This window comes from Dysidea avara, chromosome 2 (assembly GCF_963678975.1).
Source record: "Dysidea avara chromosome 2, odDysAvar1.4, whole genome shotgun sequence".
Lineage (NCBI taxonomy): Eukaryota > Metazoa > Porifera > Demospongiae > Dictyoceratida > Dysideidae > Dysidea > Dysidea avara.
In genome coordinates this window covers 15822774-15841945 of record NC_089273.1, presented here as the reverse complement: position 1 = coordinate 15841945, position 19172 = coordinate 15822774, and the positions used below count along the sequence as shown (strand labels likewise).

At 36.2% G+C, this 19172-nt stretch overlaps 1 protein-coding gene across 1 annotated transcript in view; it reads right to left on the bottom strand.

The window, feature by feature from the left end:
- LOC136247852 (uncharacterized) overlaps nt 1-19172 on the bottom strand; it is a 65291-nt gene that overhangs the window by 29849 nt on the left and 16270 nt on the right. Inside the window, exons 6-10 of the mRNA XM_066039673.1 lie at nt 15039-15105; nt 9332-11006; nt 8607-8959; nt 4814-4867; nt 4599-4634 (exon numbers count right to left, since the gene is read on the bottom strand). Coding sequence (XP_065895745.1) covers nt 4599-4634; nt 4814-4867; nt 8607-8959; nt 9332-11006; nt 15039-15105 — 2185 coding nt within the window. The remainder of the gene's footprint in view (nt 1-4598; nt 4635-4813; nt 4868-8606; nt 8960-9331; nt 11007-15038; nt 15106-19172) is intronic.

The window sequence follows — 19172 nt, the reverse complement described above, 5'->3', positions numbered from 1 at the left end:
AAAAGTGCAAAGGCAAAAACCTGAGAAACAAGTTGATGTTGTGCTATGTACTTTTAAAAACCTGGCGCTAGCTGGAAATATATTTCAACTAAAGCTCCTGTTTTGTAATAGTTCAATTATGCATACAGTTATTGTAATTTTGGATTTTGTAATTGGTGAATTATTTGTAATTCTCTATGTATAAATTATTGCTAAATATGCATTTTTAAGGAAATGCATTTCAAACAAACTGCTTTCAACAACTTATTACACACAGAACTATCTACTCAACTGTATCATAGTTTGTCTATAGTGTTTTTCCACAGTTCTCTCTACAGACCTCAAGGCTACCTTTCATTTTTTGTTTGCTTGTGTGGGGGCATGCCCCCTTTTGAGTTAAAGATATCAAATTTCCTAGTAGCTTAAGAAGCCTGCTATGTTGTTTATCAGTAGTTAAATTCATGATGCATGAGGTTTGTAGAGAGTCACTACACCCGTATTTCATTGAAACCACCTCAGTGCAAACCTTGCCTATGCTGAAGTTTAATACGGGCTTCATTATTAGTGATTAATTTTCATAGGCTGACTGCTTTTACCACTAATAGGATTTGCCCACGTGGATGCATACGGATAGACATAGGTAGACAGATACAATCTATTTCAGGTTGGTTACCCACATAGGCCAAATGCAAAAATATCACGTGAATAGAAATAACCTATGAAATTTCACACCAGGTGGTCGGTTTATTCGTGCCAGCTTGAAAGATGTGCAAAGCGAATCCCTGAAGACATTATGAATGGCTTCCACAACAGGCTATATGATTAATTCCCTATTTAGTTAGAATGGAATAGTATAAACTGCATGGGCTCCTGATTATTAGAAGTAGCATAACATCAAATTGTTATGAAACCAATTTCAGTAAACCAGGTTCAACTGGCTGTGGGTGCGAGCCTGGTTTACAAAATGATAACAAACTGACCATCCAACATAAGCCACTAATGATCATATATATATATATATATATCTTCTTTCTCCTTTAATTGGGAGTATTGACACGAAACAAAGATTTTCAAACTTCTCTTGCTTTGGGGATCATGATGCTATCATAGTTTTTATTACATTAAATCTAATCAAAAACAGCCAAGCTGTAAAAAAGGTGCGGCCCCCAAAAAGGCCATGGTGAAAAAAGATGTGAAATCTAAGGTGGCGGCCAAGAAATGGCTGTGATTGTAGGTTAATGGTAAAAATTTTAATAACGACAATTCAGGTGAATTTGATGGCAAGACCTTCACTGATCTCTCTGCAAGACCAATCAACTTGCAGAGAGATCAGTGATCTCTCTGCAAGTTGATTTGTTTGTAGTCGATCTCTCTACAGGGTAATCTGTTTGTAGCTGAACTGTCTATAAGGTGATTTGTTTGTAGCTGATCTCTCTGCAGGTTGATTTGTCTTAGCTGAACTCTCTACAGGGTGATTTGTTTCTAGCTGATCTCTCTACAGGTTGATTTGTTTGTAGCCGATCTCTCTTCAGGGTGATTTGTTTCCAGCTGATCGCTCTACAGGTTGATTTGTTTGTAGCTGAAATCTCAACAGGGTGTATTGCTTGTAGCTGAACTCCTTACATTGTGTCTAGTTCCTAGATGATCTCTCTACAAGTTGATTTGTGTGTAGCTGATCTCTCTGCAAGTTGATTTGTTTGTAGTCAATCTCTCTACAGGGTAATTTGTTTGTAGCTGAACTGTCTATAAGGTGATATGTTTGTAGCTGATCTCTCTACAAGTTGATTTGTTTGTTACTGACCACTCTAAAGATTGATTTGTTTGTAGCTGAACTCTCTGCAAAGTGTTTTGTTTGTAGCTGATCTCTCTACAGGATAATTTGTTTGTAGCTGAACTCTTTGCACAGTGATTTGTGTGTAGCTGAATTCTCTAGAGAGTAATTTAATTGTAGGTGAACTCTCTACAGGGTGCATGACTTGTTTATAGCTGAACTCTCTTCAGTGTGACTTGTAATGTTCTGAATCTCTACAGTGATATAATTGTAGCTTAATTCTCTACAAATTGACTTGCTTCTTGCTGAACTGTCTATATGATTAACTGTTTGCAGCTGAAGTCCCTACAGAATAACTTGTAATGTAATAGAATTCTATAATGGAGTAAATAAATTAGCTGAATGCTCTATTAGGGTGACTGTTCTATTAGAGTATCTCGATCTCGCATTTGCTACACAGAGTTGGCTTTCGAATCATAACTCAGTGGTTTGTAATCCAATTCTTCTATACTACTGCAAAGACTTTCTATGAAGATTATTCCAGCTATACACCGATTTTCAGCTCATTGCTCTTAGCGGTTTGCCTGGTAGGCGTAAAAACTAATACTTTTTTATTCATAAAAATCGATCGCGTAATTGTGACACAGGTTGGGTTTTGTGTCATATCTCCGTGGTCTTAATCTCGATTCCTTTCAAACCACCAAAAGGCACTCCTACGATGGTTACTCCATCTACATAGCAATTTTCACCTCATTCCATGAAGCGGTTTACCCTGTAGGCGTGACAACAAATCGATCTTGTTTTACGTGAATAATCGGTCATAACTCCTGAACCATTCATCGGATTTGCACCAAATTTGATGCTAGGATGCGCCTTTGGACCCCCTTTCTGTGTGCCAAATTTCAAGGCGATCGGAGTACGCGTTTGCGTTTTATAGCAATTTTTGCAAGTGTGCGAAAAGACGAAGAAGAAGAAAAAAAAACGAAGAAAAAAAAACCAAACTTTGGCCACTCATATCTCGGAAATGGCTTGAGTGATTTCCTTCAAATTTGGAATGTAGACTCCCCTAGCTGGTGGGCAACTCTGTAGCAAATTTGGTTTCAATCGGATAAGCTATCACCGAGATACAAAAGTGTGAAAATGACGTTTTCTTTCTTCCTGTCAATATACTCACGGTGTGGCGCGCCGGCTTCTTGGGCCGCACGACACACTATCGTGTGTCTTGATTTGTTGCAGCTCACTTGAACGTTTTCTGCTGAACTGTGCAAGGACCTTGGAAGGCAGATCTTGCTAGTCTTGCACAAGTGGTTTCTCTGGGGCACAACCTCAAAAGATCTAAGGAGATTTGAATTAAGTAATAGATAATGCTACACTTTTACAGAATTTGTTCTCATTATACCTCACTAGACCTACCAGTTAACAGCTTCCAAATCATCAAGTTTTATGGCAGCTTTACTACTGTATGTAGACAAAGAAGTAACAAAGGAAACATTAAACCAATTGTTGAAAGCTTGCATGTTTGGAATAAGTGAACCAATCATGTTCAAATTAGCTACTTGGACTAGTGAAGATAGAGGATATTTCCAAAGCAAAATCCATGTAATTTTGTAAAGGCAAGGCAAGGCATTGCTATGTTTTTATTACAATATTGTTCTTTCTGTTTAATAACAAACTGATGTGACACACTGCATCACAACACACTAATGTGTGTCTTTGATTTTTTGAAAATTCCATAGAAACTTTTAGAAAATGTTTGTGGTTGCTCTGTACTGAACATACTTTGCATGGGAGGATCAAAGTGCTGCCGCATATTGTATTTTCCATACAACACTGATCAGCTACATAGCTGTACAGTTTGAGTAATATGGTATAGTTTTGCACATATAGTTTTGCACCCCACAGTGACTCTTCTATCAGAGTATTTTGACTTCACGACCCACAGGTTTGCTTTGTAACTCTGTAGCTGTCAATGAAATTTTTTCAACCACTAAAGGTTTGAGCTATGATGGTTAACCTATATGCATTCCTATTTTTAAGTTATTCCCATACGTGGTTGATCATGTAGGTCTGACAACAAATCGGGATTCTTTAACACAAATAATAATCGTCCATAGTTCTACGAATATTTGCATAAATCTTGGTATGTGATTGAGCTACAATACATTCTTAAAGTGTACTAAAGCTCAAGACAATTAAGCTACACATTTGCATTATACGTATAATGGTTTTTGTGAAGTGTGCGAAAAGAAGAATCTAATCCCCCTGAGGCCACTAAATTGAAGAAAAAGAATGAAGAAATTAAGCCAAATTTTGAAGGCTTATATTTCATGATTGTGTTAGGCAATCTTGCTCAAATTTGGTATGTGGGGTCCTGAAGGTGGAGGGCATTTGCAGTATAAAAACAATTTCAATTTGAGAAGAGAGCATGGAGCTACGTATGCATGAAAATTGCATTTTGTTTCTTCCTGTGAACATACTCACAGTGTGGCGGGCCAGCTTTCTTGGCCACACGACACACTACCACGTGTCATGATACATTGCAAACACTGCATTTGAACTATCATATATTAAATATGTGACCGGATTTGTGAAAAGGTACCTTTTCCACACATTTTACATTTGAGCAAACAAAACAATGTAACTTTTGACTAATTATACTAATCAACTTGCTCTTAGTTTCAAAATGTAGCCAAATAATTCAGCTGCTCACATGGAAAATTTCAGGCTATTTTATGCAATGACTAAAGTGTTATGAAGCTTCAAAGATCAAAAAATGGGTCAAATTTTGTGTGTGAAAAAGGTACCTTTTCGCAAATCCGGTCACATATTATGCTTGGTTGTTCTATACCTTTGTTTAGCAAACTTGGTGGCAAGCTTCTATCACCTACAGAAAATGTGTATACAATTTTATAAGCATTATACAAAATACAAAGTTTGATGTGCCAATGCACAACTACATAATAGCACTACAGTAAATAGGTGACCATAGTATAAGCTTGTTTAACAATAACCCAAAGTTTGTAATGCTTAAGTTAAAGCTACAGTGTGTGTATAGGGTCTTACCACAGTCACTTGCTGCAGAACTGGTGCTGAGATCAAGCTTAATTCCTGACTGAGCTAATATGATGAAAATGTAGCGTTGTTAGTTTATTTACTTCATACAATATAGACAAGTGAAATTATTACACCCACAATTGAATAATTGAGTCATCAGCTACACAAGGTATGTAAATAAATATGTATAAACCATAAAGTCAATTCAAACAACAGTGACCAGCTGAGCAAAAATTGGTCGTTGTTCATACATTCTTTGAATTCCATTTTATTGCTTCTCTGTTATCTACAGTAACAAAGGAGTTGACAACCAAAGTTTCAGCTTTTTGCGATCAATAGTCTTGGAGTTATAGCACTAAACAGTTGGAACAGGAATATACTTGATTTATATAGCAACAGTATGGCAAATAAAACACAGGAGCTTAATTAATCAATGATAACTCATGACTAAAACACATCATGAAGACAGGGCTTGGCTCAATCTGTTCACCGTGAACTGGCACATTGATCAAGGTTTTTTTTCAGTGTACATCTCTGTGTGTAAAAAGAAGGCCATTTCAACAATTAAATTACGACAGTAAACTATTTCTACCACATCATAAATAAGTACCCATAACTCATGTACTACAAGCTGTATGAACATGAAATAAAGATTATCATACTCCCAATGAACAGGAGGATCTGGTGGTGTATAGGGTTTAATGATCTGAGCTTTTTTCATTTCATACCAAATCGGTTAAAACATACATAAAATTCTTACATAGCATGCGTATTTTTACCTAGGTTATTTCAACGGAGTAAGCCACCGATGTTTGGCCACAAGGAATTTTTGGATGCTTGTATGTGGAAACCATAAAACAAATTACCTTGAGTTTCTGTATCATTGTTAGCTTAGACCCCCACCAACTAGCACACCACGTTTTGTAAGATTTCCTCTAGGACTTTGTGTGGCAAGGCATTAAACCTAAGTCCAAACCGCATGATGTTTTGGCAAAAGTACCTATTTTTCACACCTCACAAAGCGCGGCAAATGCAAAGATGTAGTTCATGTAGCTAGGGTAGTGCATGTACTCAATCTCTAGCCCACAATGGCAGATCCAGGATGGGGCATTTGGGGCAAATGACCCCCCTCCCCTCGTGGTGGAGCCAGCCATTCTTCTGATTATAGTAGCTAGCTACTAAACTTTATGTCAGTCCAAGATCAGTTTATAAACTCATGAAAATATGCACATTTTAATAGCATTTATTACAGAAACCAAAGCGAACCAAAGCCAAAATAGCTTTGAAATTGTTACCCAGCATCTTCGTGCATACTAAGCACCACTAAAAATAATTATCATGTTGCTGTTGCTTAAGACATTCAGGGCCTTTAAACAGATTTTAAGACTTCATAACCACCTGAAAAAATCAAAAAATGGCAAAATTAACAGTGAGACATACTAAGAGGTGATTATTTGCTGCTTCAAAAATGCAGCAACTAATAAGAGAATCTAGCTCTCCTCAACCATCTACAACTTGGCCTGTTTGTGCCCCTCCCCTTGCCAACTCCTAGATCCGCCCCTGGCCCACCAAGTATCAGCTTATAAATCAATGTTAATCCTCATATATTATTAATTAGAAAATTGTATGCATAAAACCCTTTGAACTTTGGGAGATAATGAGGTCTTTAAAATCCTCTAAGAGACCTGCTAGCAGGCTCTAAAATGGTTAGTAACCTGCTAGCAGAAAAGACCTCAAGCACCCACAAATCTCACTTTTGATCATTGATTTGCAATGCTCCCTCCAAGCATAATCAGGCTGATAGCCTGCAGTGGGTGACCAGTCACCCAGGCCAACATGTGGTTAACTTCTCTATTCATTTTATAGCATTTTATAGGCATATCTATAATAATTTGATTATGGGAGGTACAATCTAACGTTGTATGTATGTTTGTCACGATGAATGGAGAAGTCCAAAATATCACGGAAAATTCTGTTTAGCACCCATCTGTTTCTAGAGTGTTTTGTTGTTTTCATCGTCTATTAAACTATGGATGGACATTACCAAGACCTAACTAGGTAAGTTTCTAGAACATTACTTTTTGCTATGTGTAATGTGGGTGTGGTCCATATTAGAAACCGTGCTTGTTCTTCGTGCTACTGTGGCTCCACTGAAGGCACAACTTGTGACAACTCATTCCCATCATGTAAATCCACACAAGCTGCTTCTTCAACACACGTGTTCTTTACACTACTGTGATGCCATAGGCACTGGCTACCGCTATTATCAATCACTGCCATTTCCCAGCTGTGCCAGATCCAATTAGTTTAACCTGCGAAAGGAAGCAATGCGAGCTTCAATTTTTTCAACACTTCAACAAAAAACAAGTTCAGTCTTCCATGATTATTTTAATATTGCATGATGATGTCAGTATGACATACAACTCAATCCCACAACAACTCATCAAATTTCAGTCATTGATTGGTACATTTAAATACAACTGCTGATGGAATTTGTGAGCAAATTTAGATGATTTCAGCTGTTTGTGACACCATTAACATTAAAGCAAATCATTTTGAGCGTTTAGTATATGTTATGATGATCCATAGCTGGGCTGCTACCAAACTAGCTACACAGCCAGAGTCAGATCACTTGCTACAAAGCCACAAGCAAACACCAATTCAGTAAAAAATTTACATGAAATATTCTCACATGAAGAACAATACAGTAGAAAAGCATTTTGCATGGAATTTCATATATGTGACTGTTCTATTAGAGTAGTTGATATATAATCCTGACTGCTTTATTAAATTATCTACTTAAATCTTGATTTCTTGCAACAAATTAGATACTCAGAATTGAGATACTATAATAAAAGCAGTCAAAATATTTTAATTACTCTAATAGAACAATCACTGAATTTTCATTTCAAAATGCCTCTGTATTGTATCATTCTTCATGTGAGATTATTCCATGTGAAGATTTTACTGAAACAAGTTTGTTTGTGGCTTTTTAACAAGTATTCTAACTCTTTGCATGCAGCTAGTTTGGGAACAGTCCAGTTACAGATCGTCATAAAACATGCTAAGCACTCTAAATGATATGCTTTGATGTTTATGGCGTCAAACAATTGAAATCTAACTTTTCTCCTAAATTCTATCAGTAATTGTAATTATATGTGTCAATGAATGACTGAAATTTGATTGGCCTATATGTGCTCATACATTTAATAATATCTGAGGTGTAACGTTGATTTATAAGCTGATATTTGGTGGAGTAGACCTTGAGTGGTTACCCTAGCTACATGTATTAAATCTTTGCATTTCCTGTGCTTTGCGAGGTGTGGTCTGAAAATAGGTACTTTTGGCCAAAAAGTCATGAGATTTGGACTTAGGCTTAATACCTCGCAAAATACACAGTCCTCGAGGAAATTCTACAAAATTTGGTGTGTTAGTTGGTGACGGTCTAAGCTAACAATGATGCAAAATTCAAAGGAATATGTTTTACAGTTTCTGAGTATGAGAGTCTGAAATTTTCTGGTGGCCAAACATCAGTGGCTTACCCCATGTTTCTAAAGCAAAATAGAATTTTGTGAAAATGACTGATTTTTACTCAACGGGTCACATACAAATATACAACACATAAAATTTGGATATAAAATTTCATCACAAATTTTTTTACACAAGCATCATTGTGTGCATGACAACTTTGCAAAGCAAAATATGTGACATGATGACAGTTATACACAGTATTGTATACATAACTTATTATACTGTACTAATACAGTTACACACAATTGTACAATACTCTGTGTGTATGTACCTGGGTATTGCCTCAGACTCTTGTAGTAATCAGACGTCAACCTTCCCCGAGAGCAACGAAGTGGCATTTCATTAGCTCTGATCTCATCTAATCTTATATGGAGATTTGGACATAAGCTGCAAGGAATGTAACATTCTGGAGGAGCAGAGGCTGGCATAAATGTTGTTGTGATTTCTCTCAGCTTGGCACTAAAGAACTCAATCAAATTCCATCTATTCTGTAGCCCTGAAATGCTGACCACGCCATCTTCATCAGGTGTGATTGCTAATCGTATACTATCATTCTCATCAGAAAGAGTGACATAGTAGTATTGATCAATACTCAGGACTAGCTTGATCATATGTCTCCTCAGCCTGCAATTTAAAGAAGTCATGGAATAAACCTTATTTTTTCATATAGTAAATATGTCATAAACATACACTCCTTAATTTTATAGTGTTATTTCAACAATCATTTATTCTGCCTTTGCAGCTTTTAATGATACTATGGCTTAGCTCCAGTAATGGGAGACTACTATAAACTGTGCTGTGGAAGGATAACACAATACAATAAAGCTTATGAGTACTAACTATGGGAAAGTGGTGTAAAAGACACCTTGGTATGATATAGCTTTGCTTGTGGTGTTTGGTAAGCATGTACGTGTTAAGCCACCATAAATGCAAACATAGGCACACAGGGTTGTATTTTTACATGTATTATAAATGCTGATTACAGACCAAACTTACAGGCATAGATATTCACTTTGCTTGATATTTCTGTTGATGCAAGCAGCAAGCATCTGGTAGAATACCATGAGGGGGATGAAGTGGTCTGGAAATTTGAAATAAACAACACAAACGTTTTCATCATTATCAGCTGGCAAATTGATGCCAGTTTGGGGTAAATTCCAAGGTAACATCGATGGTACAATAAAAACTTTGTCTTCTTGCTTTGGCAGTTGTATTTTTTCTTCTAAAAAGTAAGTGCTGTTGTCGACTTCAGCAATGAACCCAAATAGCCCCACAAATTCAATAGCTTGCTTAGTGGTTAATGGAAAGCCAAATTTCTTTTGGTCTAAGTTAAATTTTTGCACCATGCAAGAGATGAAATCTTCCACCAAAACACCGTGATTTATTAGTCGCTCATATTGTGCATCATGGCGACTAGCATCAAATTTATATGGGTGCGCAACAATGACATAGGCAAAGAATTTTGCCAGCCACTGCGGTGAGAGAACCACTACTTCTCTCAATGACTGTGTGTTTGGAAAGTGTAGGATATTACCTTTATTGTGAAAGTGTGCCAATGCACCTTTGAACTCCTCACTACCAATGGCTGCGAAGAAGCCACAATTATTTGCAATGGTATGGAATTGAGTGGTAGTGATTACAGCCTGTTCGGTTGCAAAGAGTTCTTTTTCAATATTCAGGTAGACAACTGGGTGTTTTTTACCTAAAATATACTGTGAGGCTTCCATCAATTCAGCCTTTAAACGATTTAGCTCTTTGTGGTTCCTAATCTTATTACTTATAAAAAAGCAGTACTTCTCCAATGCATTTCTGAGGCCATCCCCAATACCGGCTAAATGCTGGGCATATGGTTTCCCCTTTAGTAACTGAACCAGCCAATCAATAATTTGCTTTCTTCTTTCTTCAATGGCCTTCTCATCTCCTAGAGCATCTATATGAGTAGCAACAAGAAATACTACTGGCACTAGTTTAGATTTAGAGCCATGCTTGGTGCCATCTTTGTGGCAAATGGAGTGGATTGCTTTCAGCCAATAGCAAACAGTTTCAGCACCAGTTGTAGTCGGATTTATAGATTTTTCTGTGTATGGATCTCTGACAACATTTCTACCTTGTGTGTGATCATGGAGGTTTTGAGAGGCATCAAACACCACCATGGCTACATTGTCCTCTTTGAGGAACATTGAGTGTAGCCCATGATAGACAGACTGACCAGCAAAGTCCCAGATAATAGCATTAATGCCATCATCATCAACTAGGACTGCTGCCTTAGCTTGCTCTAGATCAGCTTTAACAGCCGCAGGCAGTTCAGGCAAGCTTTGCTGGAGCTCTTGCATGCTTGAGGCTGTGGACAGAGGCTCAATATGTTCAGCAGAGATTTTAATCTCAGCTGTTACCTTAAGCTTGGTATGAAATAATTTCTGCATTTTTTTAGGAATCCCTGCCTTCTCAATACGAGACCAGTTAAAAGCAAATACAGTGCACACATCCACATCGGCACCACGAGTTGCTATGCGCTCTTCAAATTTGTCTCCTAAGAGGGTGGAAACCAGGCAAGATTTTCCAGCTTTTTCTTGTCCCAAAACATATATGGATACACTAGATGGATTAGCTTCTCCCTTTGCCAATGCCATGGCATAAGCTTTGTTTTCTCTGATGGCTTCTTCACTGTCACCTGTAGCAACGATATAAAAATTAACTATGTAAAGTATATATAATTATTATTAACAGCGTGTTACATACAACACATCAACATTTCAATTAGCTTAAGCTATAACAGAGTTTACAAACTGAAAAAAATTACATACATATGTGACCAGGCCTGCACAAATGGGCACATGAAATCATGAAATTTGACAACTTTTTCAACCTCTCATGACTCATTGACAATTTGTCATAGAATTGTGCCATAGAATTACCACTGTATTTCAGCAGCATGTATGCAGTTGCACTTTACTGATAACTATTAAACCCTCAGCAATACTTCACTTTTCACCTCCCACTGCATTAAAAATGATCAAGATATTCTAATAGAACAGTCAAGTAACTACTCTAATCGAGCAATCAACACAACAGCTTAGTCACACCTTTTTTGCCCTACGGTTAGCTATAGTATTTACAGGTTAAAGCATTAGATTTTATTGTGCTTGTTAACTAAAAGCAGCCTACAATCCAATCTCAGTGTTTCTGAAACCTTAAAAATTTCTGTCCTCAAATGTCTTATTTTTCAGCTATGCCAACTTTCAGAAACCCTCTTTTTAAATCCTAGATATGTCACTGAACATTGTTATGAATGTGCATACAAGAAACAATAGCACTAGGCTTATTGTTTTCATCTGAACACATGTCATAATTATGAAATACTGAAATATTGAAGTGGTTATTACACTTTGTTTTAACTATGTTCAGCCCATTACACAGCAATACGTAAATATAAAAACACTATGACGAGTATCTCTGCAATGGAAAGCTCAGACAATTTCCATTATAAATGCAGGGAAGCCATCATGTGAACCTACCACTAAATACATTTGGCAAAGATAAATGGGGCAAAGAAAGAGACAATGAAGCATGCATTGTATGAACTGGGTTATCCCAAAAAGAATTTCATAGACTGAAGTGACGTTGAACATTAAAAGAATTAAGCCCATTTGTCTTAGCCATTATTAGGCTATTTTTGTCTGAAGGTACAATGTATATCACTCAGGTAGTGAGTCAGGTAGTCAGCCAGTCAGTAGAAAACTCCACAGGATAACTTTAAAAAATTGTAGTATCCTATTGGAAGCATTTCAGGTTATATTAAAGGCATTTTGGGCTTAGTTGTACCTAACTAATACTCAAAGATGCCATGAAGGTATCGTGGGGCTGTGATACATTTAGCTAGAAAAATCCAAATATTAATATAGTACAGTAGGGCCTTAGTTATCCAAACAGCATACGTAAGTGACGATGATGATGATGTCATAATTTGATCATTACATGTACAATAGAATTACAAAGGGGTCTCAGGGTTACCAGTTATTAAAAAAGTAATAATAACTGCAGCCCTGGTAAGACAAAAGAAGAAAAAAATTGTAGCTAGCTACTTATATAAAACTAAACAATTATATCAATGTATATCCCATGATGCTGAAGCCCAAGCATTAAATATCCTGTATGAACAGGAGATGGTAACACAAGCTGCCTGCTGAAGTATGTATTATACTCTTCAGCAGAGGAATACATTCTATTAGAGTAGTTGAACAGAACTCTCTATATAAATGAATGGGCTTCATTTATCCAAAAAATTCAGTTATCTGAACACCTTTATGATTGAACTGGCATACAGGTGTTTGGATAATCCAATTGTACTGACTTACTGTATGATTCTAGCAATGTTGTGTCTCAGCATTAGTAACAAAGTTAGAATCATGTGCTACTGTAAATGATTTTAAAAACGTTATACTAGGTACAAGACAAATGGCTACACATTGCAAGCGAAATGGCTATGAGATAGCCATTTCATTTGTAATGTGTAGAAGTTTCAATAGTTGAAAAACTCAGACATGTAAAATTCTGGGCAGAAGTCATTGTATTGTACAGAACTAAAGTACCTCTTTTGCAATATGAATTAAGTTAACAATGATTAAATAAACAATTTCTTCAAATCTCTTCAACAAAATAATGCCATATTTATTAGAAATATAGGAGTCTAACTTGTATACCGTATAGCTAGTAATTTTCGAAAGGTTTTTATTTTCGGATATTTTGAAGAGGTCCTTCTTTTTGAAAATAAATTCCCATGTCCGGTTATTCTTCAAAAATAAATTCCCACAAGTGAAAGTAACAATCCAACTTTCAGCAATTCACTTGTGTATTCCTCGAGTTTTAGCTCACTATTCCTGATGATAATGGGTAAACTGTATCATTACTATGTCAATAACCAGAAAGCAGGTGATTGATCCAGAATGAGAATTGATGCTGTCTGCTCTATAAGTCTACAGTATGGCTATAGCTAGCTAGCTACAATCAAGCATGATTGAGCCAGTAAACTTACTCCACTTGAGATTCCCTCAGTCTTCTCTCTCCAGTGTACAGGGATGGAAATTATTCCATCGGTAAGTCAGTTTTTGGCAAACATTCACGCATCTTCATAATTTGTGACACCACAATTCAGAGTTTGCTTCTTGTACGGAATTTTCTGTTTCAAAAATAACTCGCTATACGGTATACGCTTATTACATAAATGGTATTTAATAACTGCTTAGTAATAAAATATGAAATGTCTAATCAGAACAGTATCTTCTCAGCTTTGCTATACTTCTATAGTGCGTTCTGAATTATGTATTTGGTTAGCATCTGTTCAACACAGAGCCTTTTGACTGCTTACACTCACATTTTCAAGTGTATAGGAACAGTGCGGATTCCTTAATTGATGTGTATTTGTAAACATGCACATGCTCACACAAGCAGCCAGAGTATAATTCAACTTAGTCCAACAGAGACCTAAAACTACATTTCTGACCGGATCTTCAAAATGGGGTCTTATCACCTTTCCAATTGCATGTATGTACTTGGCAATCCATAACGTGACTTGTGTGTTTGGTACCAACCTGAAATATGGTTACCTTACACTCCTACTGTAGAACTATTCCTGGATGTAATTGTAAGTCAGTGGATTAAACACATGATGGGGTATGACTCGTCAAACTTGAATAGGTTATAAGACCCCTTTTCACATATTTTATGCAGGTCTAGTTAACTCTCACATCAAATTTATAGAGACTGCTTCTAAACTGTTATAAGTCATAAAAGCTATACAATATAATTGTATAAAAACTATATGTATATTAAACAAGTACAAGGAAAAATTAGAGTTTGATGGGGATCATAGCAAAAAAGTAGTAGAACAACAGAAGAAACTAGAGTTAAACAAGCCAGCATGTCAAACACACACACAGAGATCTTTATTCTTGGTGAATAATTAAATCTGCTGTCATGGGTGATAAGACCAGTTGTTCCTGACCCACTCACATGATATTATTTCATAGTTACACACTGTTGGTTTTTGAGTTGTATCTTGGTGATTTTAATGTTGGTTTCTTTCAGGTTACTAAAAGACACACCTATAAAGGTTAATCTAACTAGCTACAGACCATTTTTCAACTGATTCTCAAAGTAGTTTACTCTGTACACTTGGAAAAGTTTGATATTATTTTATGCAAATAATTGGTCATAACGAACCTTGATCATATTTCAACCAAAATTGGTACTGAGATTTGTATTAATGAGCCAAATTTATGGAAAGAAGTAAAACAAAAAACTTTGGTTGCTTGTACATATCTTGGAACGGCTAGGTAGATTTCCTTCAAAATTAGTATGTGGACTCCCTTACGTAATGGTAGGGGCTTATAAGCAATGACGCTTATGAGCTTCTGCTGGTGGGCATCCCTACAGTAAAATTGGAATCATAGAGCTACATATGTGTGAAAATTGTGGTTTCTTACTGTCTATATACCCACAGTGTGGTGTGCTGGCTTCTTGAGCCTCATGACATACCATACTGTGTGGCTTGATCTTACTCATTCTAGCATTAATATTGCTATGTAAACAGTGAGATATTGAAGGGAGCATTGGACAAGCAAATGGTGATTAGTGACAGTGGTGTGAACATTTTAAAGGAACTGCAATATTATACTTTGTGATTATGGAGGAGGTTCAATCTTACCTTTTACTACTTCAGGATGAGCTCTCTCATATTTAGCTACCATGCGATTGATTCTGGCTTGGTCTTCCTGTATTAAATATACACCAACAATAATATAGCACACAGGCACTATGACCATTACTAATGTCATACTGTACATATAATTTAAAGTGTAACTTTGTTTGTGACTGAGCCTGAGAAATTAGGGAATGTGGGCACATAAAATTAAAACTTTCATGATTCATAACTTATTATGTCATTATGCTAGGCCATGTAATTTTCATCACTTATTAAACAGTTGATTAGCTATACAATACAAGTTGTAGAATGCAGATATTACCATTCCAGTATTGAGATACTGTATGATCTGTTATGTGATGGAGTGTAGTTCATGTTCACATTCCTTATTTTCGCAGGCCTGGTCACATTTATTAATGCTTTACACAACATTTTATTGCTGACTGTAGGAACAGCTAATGAAAGCTACTTCATCACTAGGTTTAATCTAATATGTATGTTACCATGATTGTCACCAATAATCATTATACTGAAATAATGCTAGCAGATAACAGTCCTAATAAAAAGAATAGTACAAGTTGCTAGCCAAATAAATAAAATTACCACCATTAAACTGTACCATTCTTTGTAGGATCATAGTAAAGAATTTATGTACAATTGTTGTGATGATCTAAAATTTCAATTATGGGATACAGAGTTATCAAAATTATGGTACTTAGAGTAGGAGTATCAAAGTGCCAAACAGTTATCACATAAACAAATCACATTATTAGGAATCAGTTCCAGTAGTTTATTAATTTTCTTTATAGCTCAAGTTCTAGTTCTATACCTGGAATTACATGTAGAATAAAATTACTGGTACTGGAATTACTTTTATATAGCTCCAGTACTGAGAACTGGAACAACACTACTTGGCACATGTGGTATCCTTGCACATTATTGCATAAGAGATGACACCATCACAAATTTTTTTGGTGGTTGACAATAAGCACTGTAGATGATTTGATTTTGTAGTGATAATGACACTGTACTGAAGAGAAACAATAAGGAGACAGATTATACTGTTATTTTAGAGTGACGTGTTGTTTCTTTTGTACATCTCAAATCAGTAGTGTCAGTGGCGGATCTAGAAATTTTCAGAGGGGGTTTCAGATTCCATTCAACTTCAGCCTACTGTAAGTCGAAGACCAAAAAAAAAAAGGTCACAACCTGCTGCTCTTCAACACCATAATTGTGATTTCAAAGGAAAAAGTGAAAGTTTCGGTCCTACTGTAACACACTACGTATAACTCGTGGTGATTTTATCACCCACTAATAAATTTGGGGCGCGCACTATTCTCAGAGGGGGTTTCAGCTGAAACCATTGCAACCCCCCTGTATCCGCCACTGAGTGTATATGCAAATGCATGCTTAGTCAAATACCTGAAAACCAGACTTGGAGATAATCATTTCAACTGCTAACAGGTGAGCAATGTTTATTTGTTATTATAAACAATACTAGACTGAACAGCTGTAAAATTTCATAATTATGCAGTTTCACATAGGCTGATTTTTGCACTATAAAATAATGGATTTGTGGTTACAGTTGTGTAAACAACAACTAAATAATCAAATTCCTTGTTCCATAATGAGTATTTGATTTTTGTTTTCCCTTATATTATCTGGGCACCTGTGTTGTCCAGACAGCCCAAAATAGTGACGTTGCTGGTAATCTATTGACAATAATGAAGTTTGGGTTAGATGAAAGCACAAGGAGGAAGCCTAAAGGTGGTGGTTTACCTGTTTGGTGGCTTATTTATTGTACTGATAATTGGTTGCTAGGTGATAAAACATTATTACAGCCAAGGGGAGTGACCATAAATGCTCTGTAGAGACTTCTACCCAACAAACTGTATAATACAAACTGACAGCAATAATAATAATTTACAACAGTTACTTCAGCATATTAGCAACCACTTATTAGTTACAGATATTTCTGAGATACAGACAGTAGTATCCACCAGACTTCCCAGATAAGAGAGGTTCCACTGTAGGAAGATTAAAGGACATGAAGAATGCCTTTAATTAGCCATAAAGTAGTGAGGGCTCTAATACTCTATAACTAAGAAAGAACAGTTATGTGGTGGAAACAGTACAGTAATTACTAGAGTTGTACCAATTCCCACTTTTTAGGGAAAACCGATATCCGATATATTTTTACCCCGTTTTACTGATAGTTAACCAATACCCGATTGTAGGTCTCTACAATTATACTTGTGCACACTCCATTAAAAGTAGAGCTAGTAAAGCCAATGCTGTGAAATTGTATACTTATCTCAATCGCAGTTGCTAGTCAGACAAGTAGGCTAGGGCTTGAACCACCACAGTTTACTATTGTGGTCACCACAAAACATAAACAAATTGCCCAAGTACATACCAGAGCCTTTGACACCAGCCCTGCAGTGGTATTGCAGCTGCTGAAGCTCAATAGACTAATAATCTGTGGGCGTCTGGATTCAGTGGAATGGAATGGTGGACTGGAATGGTGGAATGGACTGGAATGGTGGAATGGAATGGAATGGTGGAATGGAACGGTACTTAGGTATTTCAATTAGTGGTCACCTCTTTTAAAAGACCACCTTCTAACAAAGACCACCTCTTTACAAAGACCACTTTACTTTAATATCTGAATTGTTGTTTTAGAGCCCTATAAGACAGTCTTATTAATGAATTGTGTGTCACATGTTATGTCCCCTAGAAAAGCCAGTGATATCTGATTTATGATACAATACATGCTATATACCCCATACAAAAAACAGTTTGACTATACAAAAAAGTATGTGTCCACGAAACTAAAATCAACTGGCACCATATCTAGAAATGAATGTCAATATATACTGGCAACTAGGTATAATTTACAATAATCTTGGTCCTTTATCATTGACTTGTGCAGTCTGACTGTAATAATTCCCTGCAAATCTAATTGGCTAGTAAATTGGTACCTTTCTCAATAATCCGGTGTTGTAGAGGAGAAAAAAGGCAGCTAGTTCTAAGTCCTTGAATTAGGTTAGGTAATCCTAAGGCTGCAGCACATGTTGCTGTCAGACCTTCAGTGCTGGTCACTGTAAAGTGCTGATAATAATAAATTACTAGCCAATTAGAGTTACAGGGAATTAATTAGGAATGCAGCAAGACTGTACGAGTGAATGATGATGGACCAAATTTTTATAAATTATAGCAAGTTATTTGTCAGTATTTCTTGGCCTCACCCAAATAATAGCTCCTTTAGTTGTCAGTTACTTTTAGTTTGATGGGGACATCACTTCATACAGCCAAACTGTTTTTGCATGGGGTATATTGCTATATTACAATCAGATATCACTCTAGGCATGTGGTGCACAACTGATCAATAAGACCATTCTATGGGGATACACTCTAAAACAACAAGATAGCAGCACTTTAAACATTAAAGTAAAACGGTCTTTATAAAGAGGTGGTCTTTATAAAGAGGTGACCACCAATTGAAATTACCAAAGTACCGTTCCAGTCCACCATTCCATTCCACTGAATCCAGACGCCCATAATCTGCTGGCCTAAGCCCATTACAACCGATTTCCAATTATGGTAATTACAGTTAATTTTATCAGCTTCTACTGATTACCAATCCGATTATCAGTACAACTCTAGTAATTACAGATATATAGCTAGCTTAATCGAGTACAACACACTTTGAAACATCAAAACTAGTCAAACTAATCTTATTTGCTAGTTCTACAACTTGAAACAACATTATATGAACACTTATTAATGGTCTGAGGAATGATAACTGAAACAGTTCAAGTATACTTCAGAAAACGCTCCAAAGAAGACAACTCAGAAAGTTCTATATAATGTTTATACTCTACCTATGTATACTTGTTTGTACTAAAATAATAGAGGTGGTGGTTTATTAAACTGTCACAACTTTAATAGGAACTTCTCTAATTTGCTCTAAATTATTAAGAGTACAAGGAACACACATTAACAAAATTCCTTTAATATCTGTACCATAATAACAGTTTATACTGCTTTAATTCAGCTTACAGGAGAAACTGCTTTAGTGGTATTTTATAATACATTTTTGTGTTATGATGATAAGTATTATAATTAACATAGCTG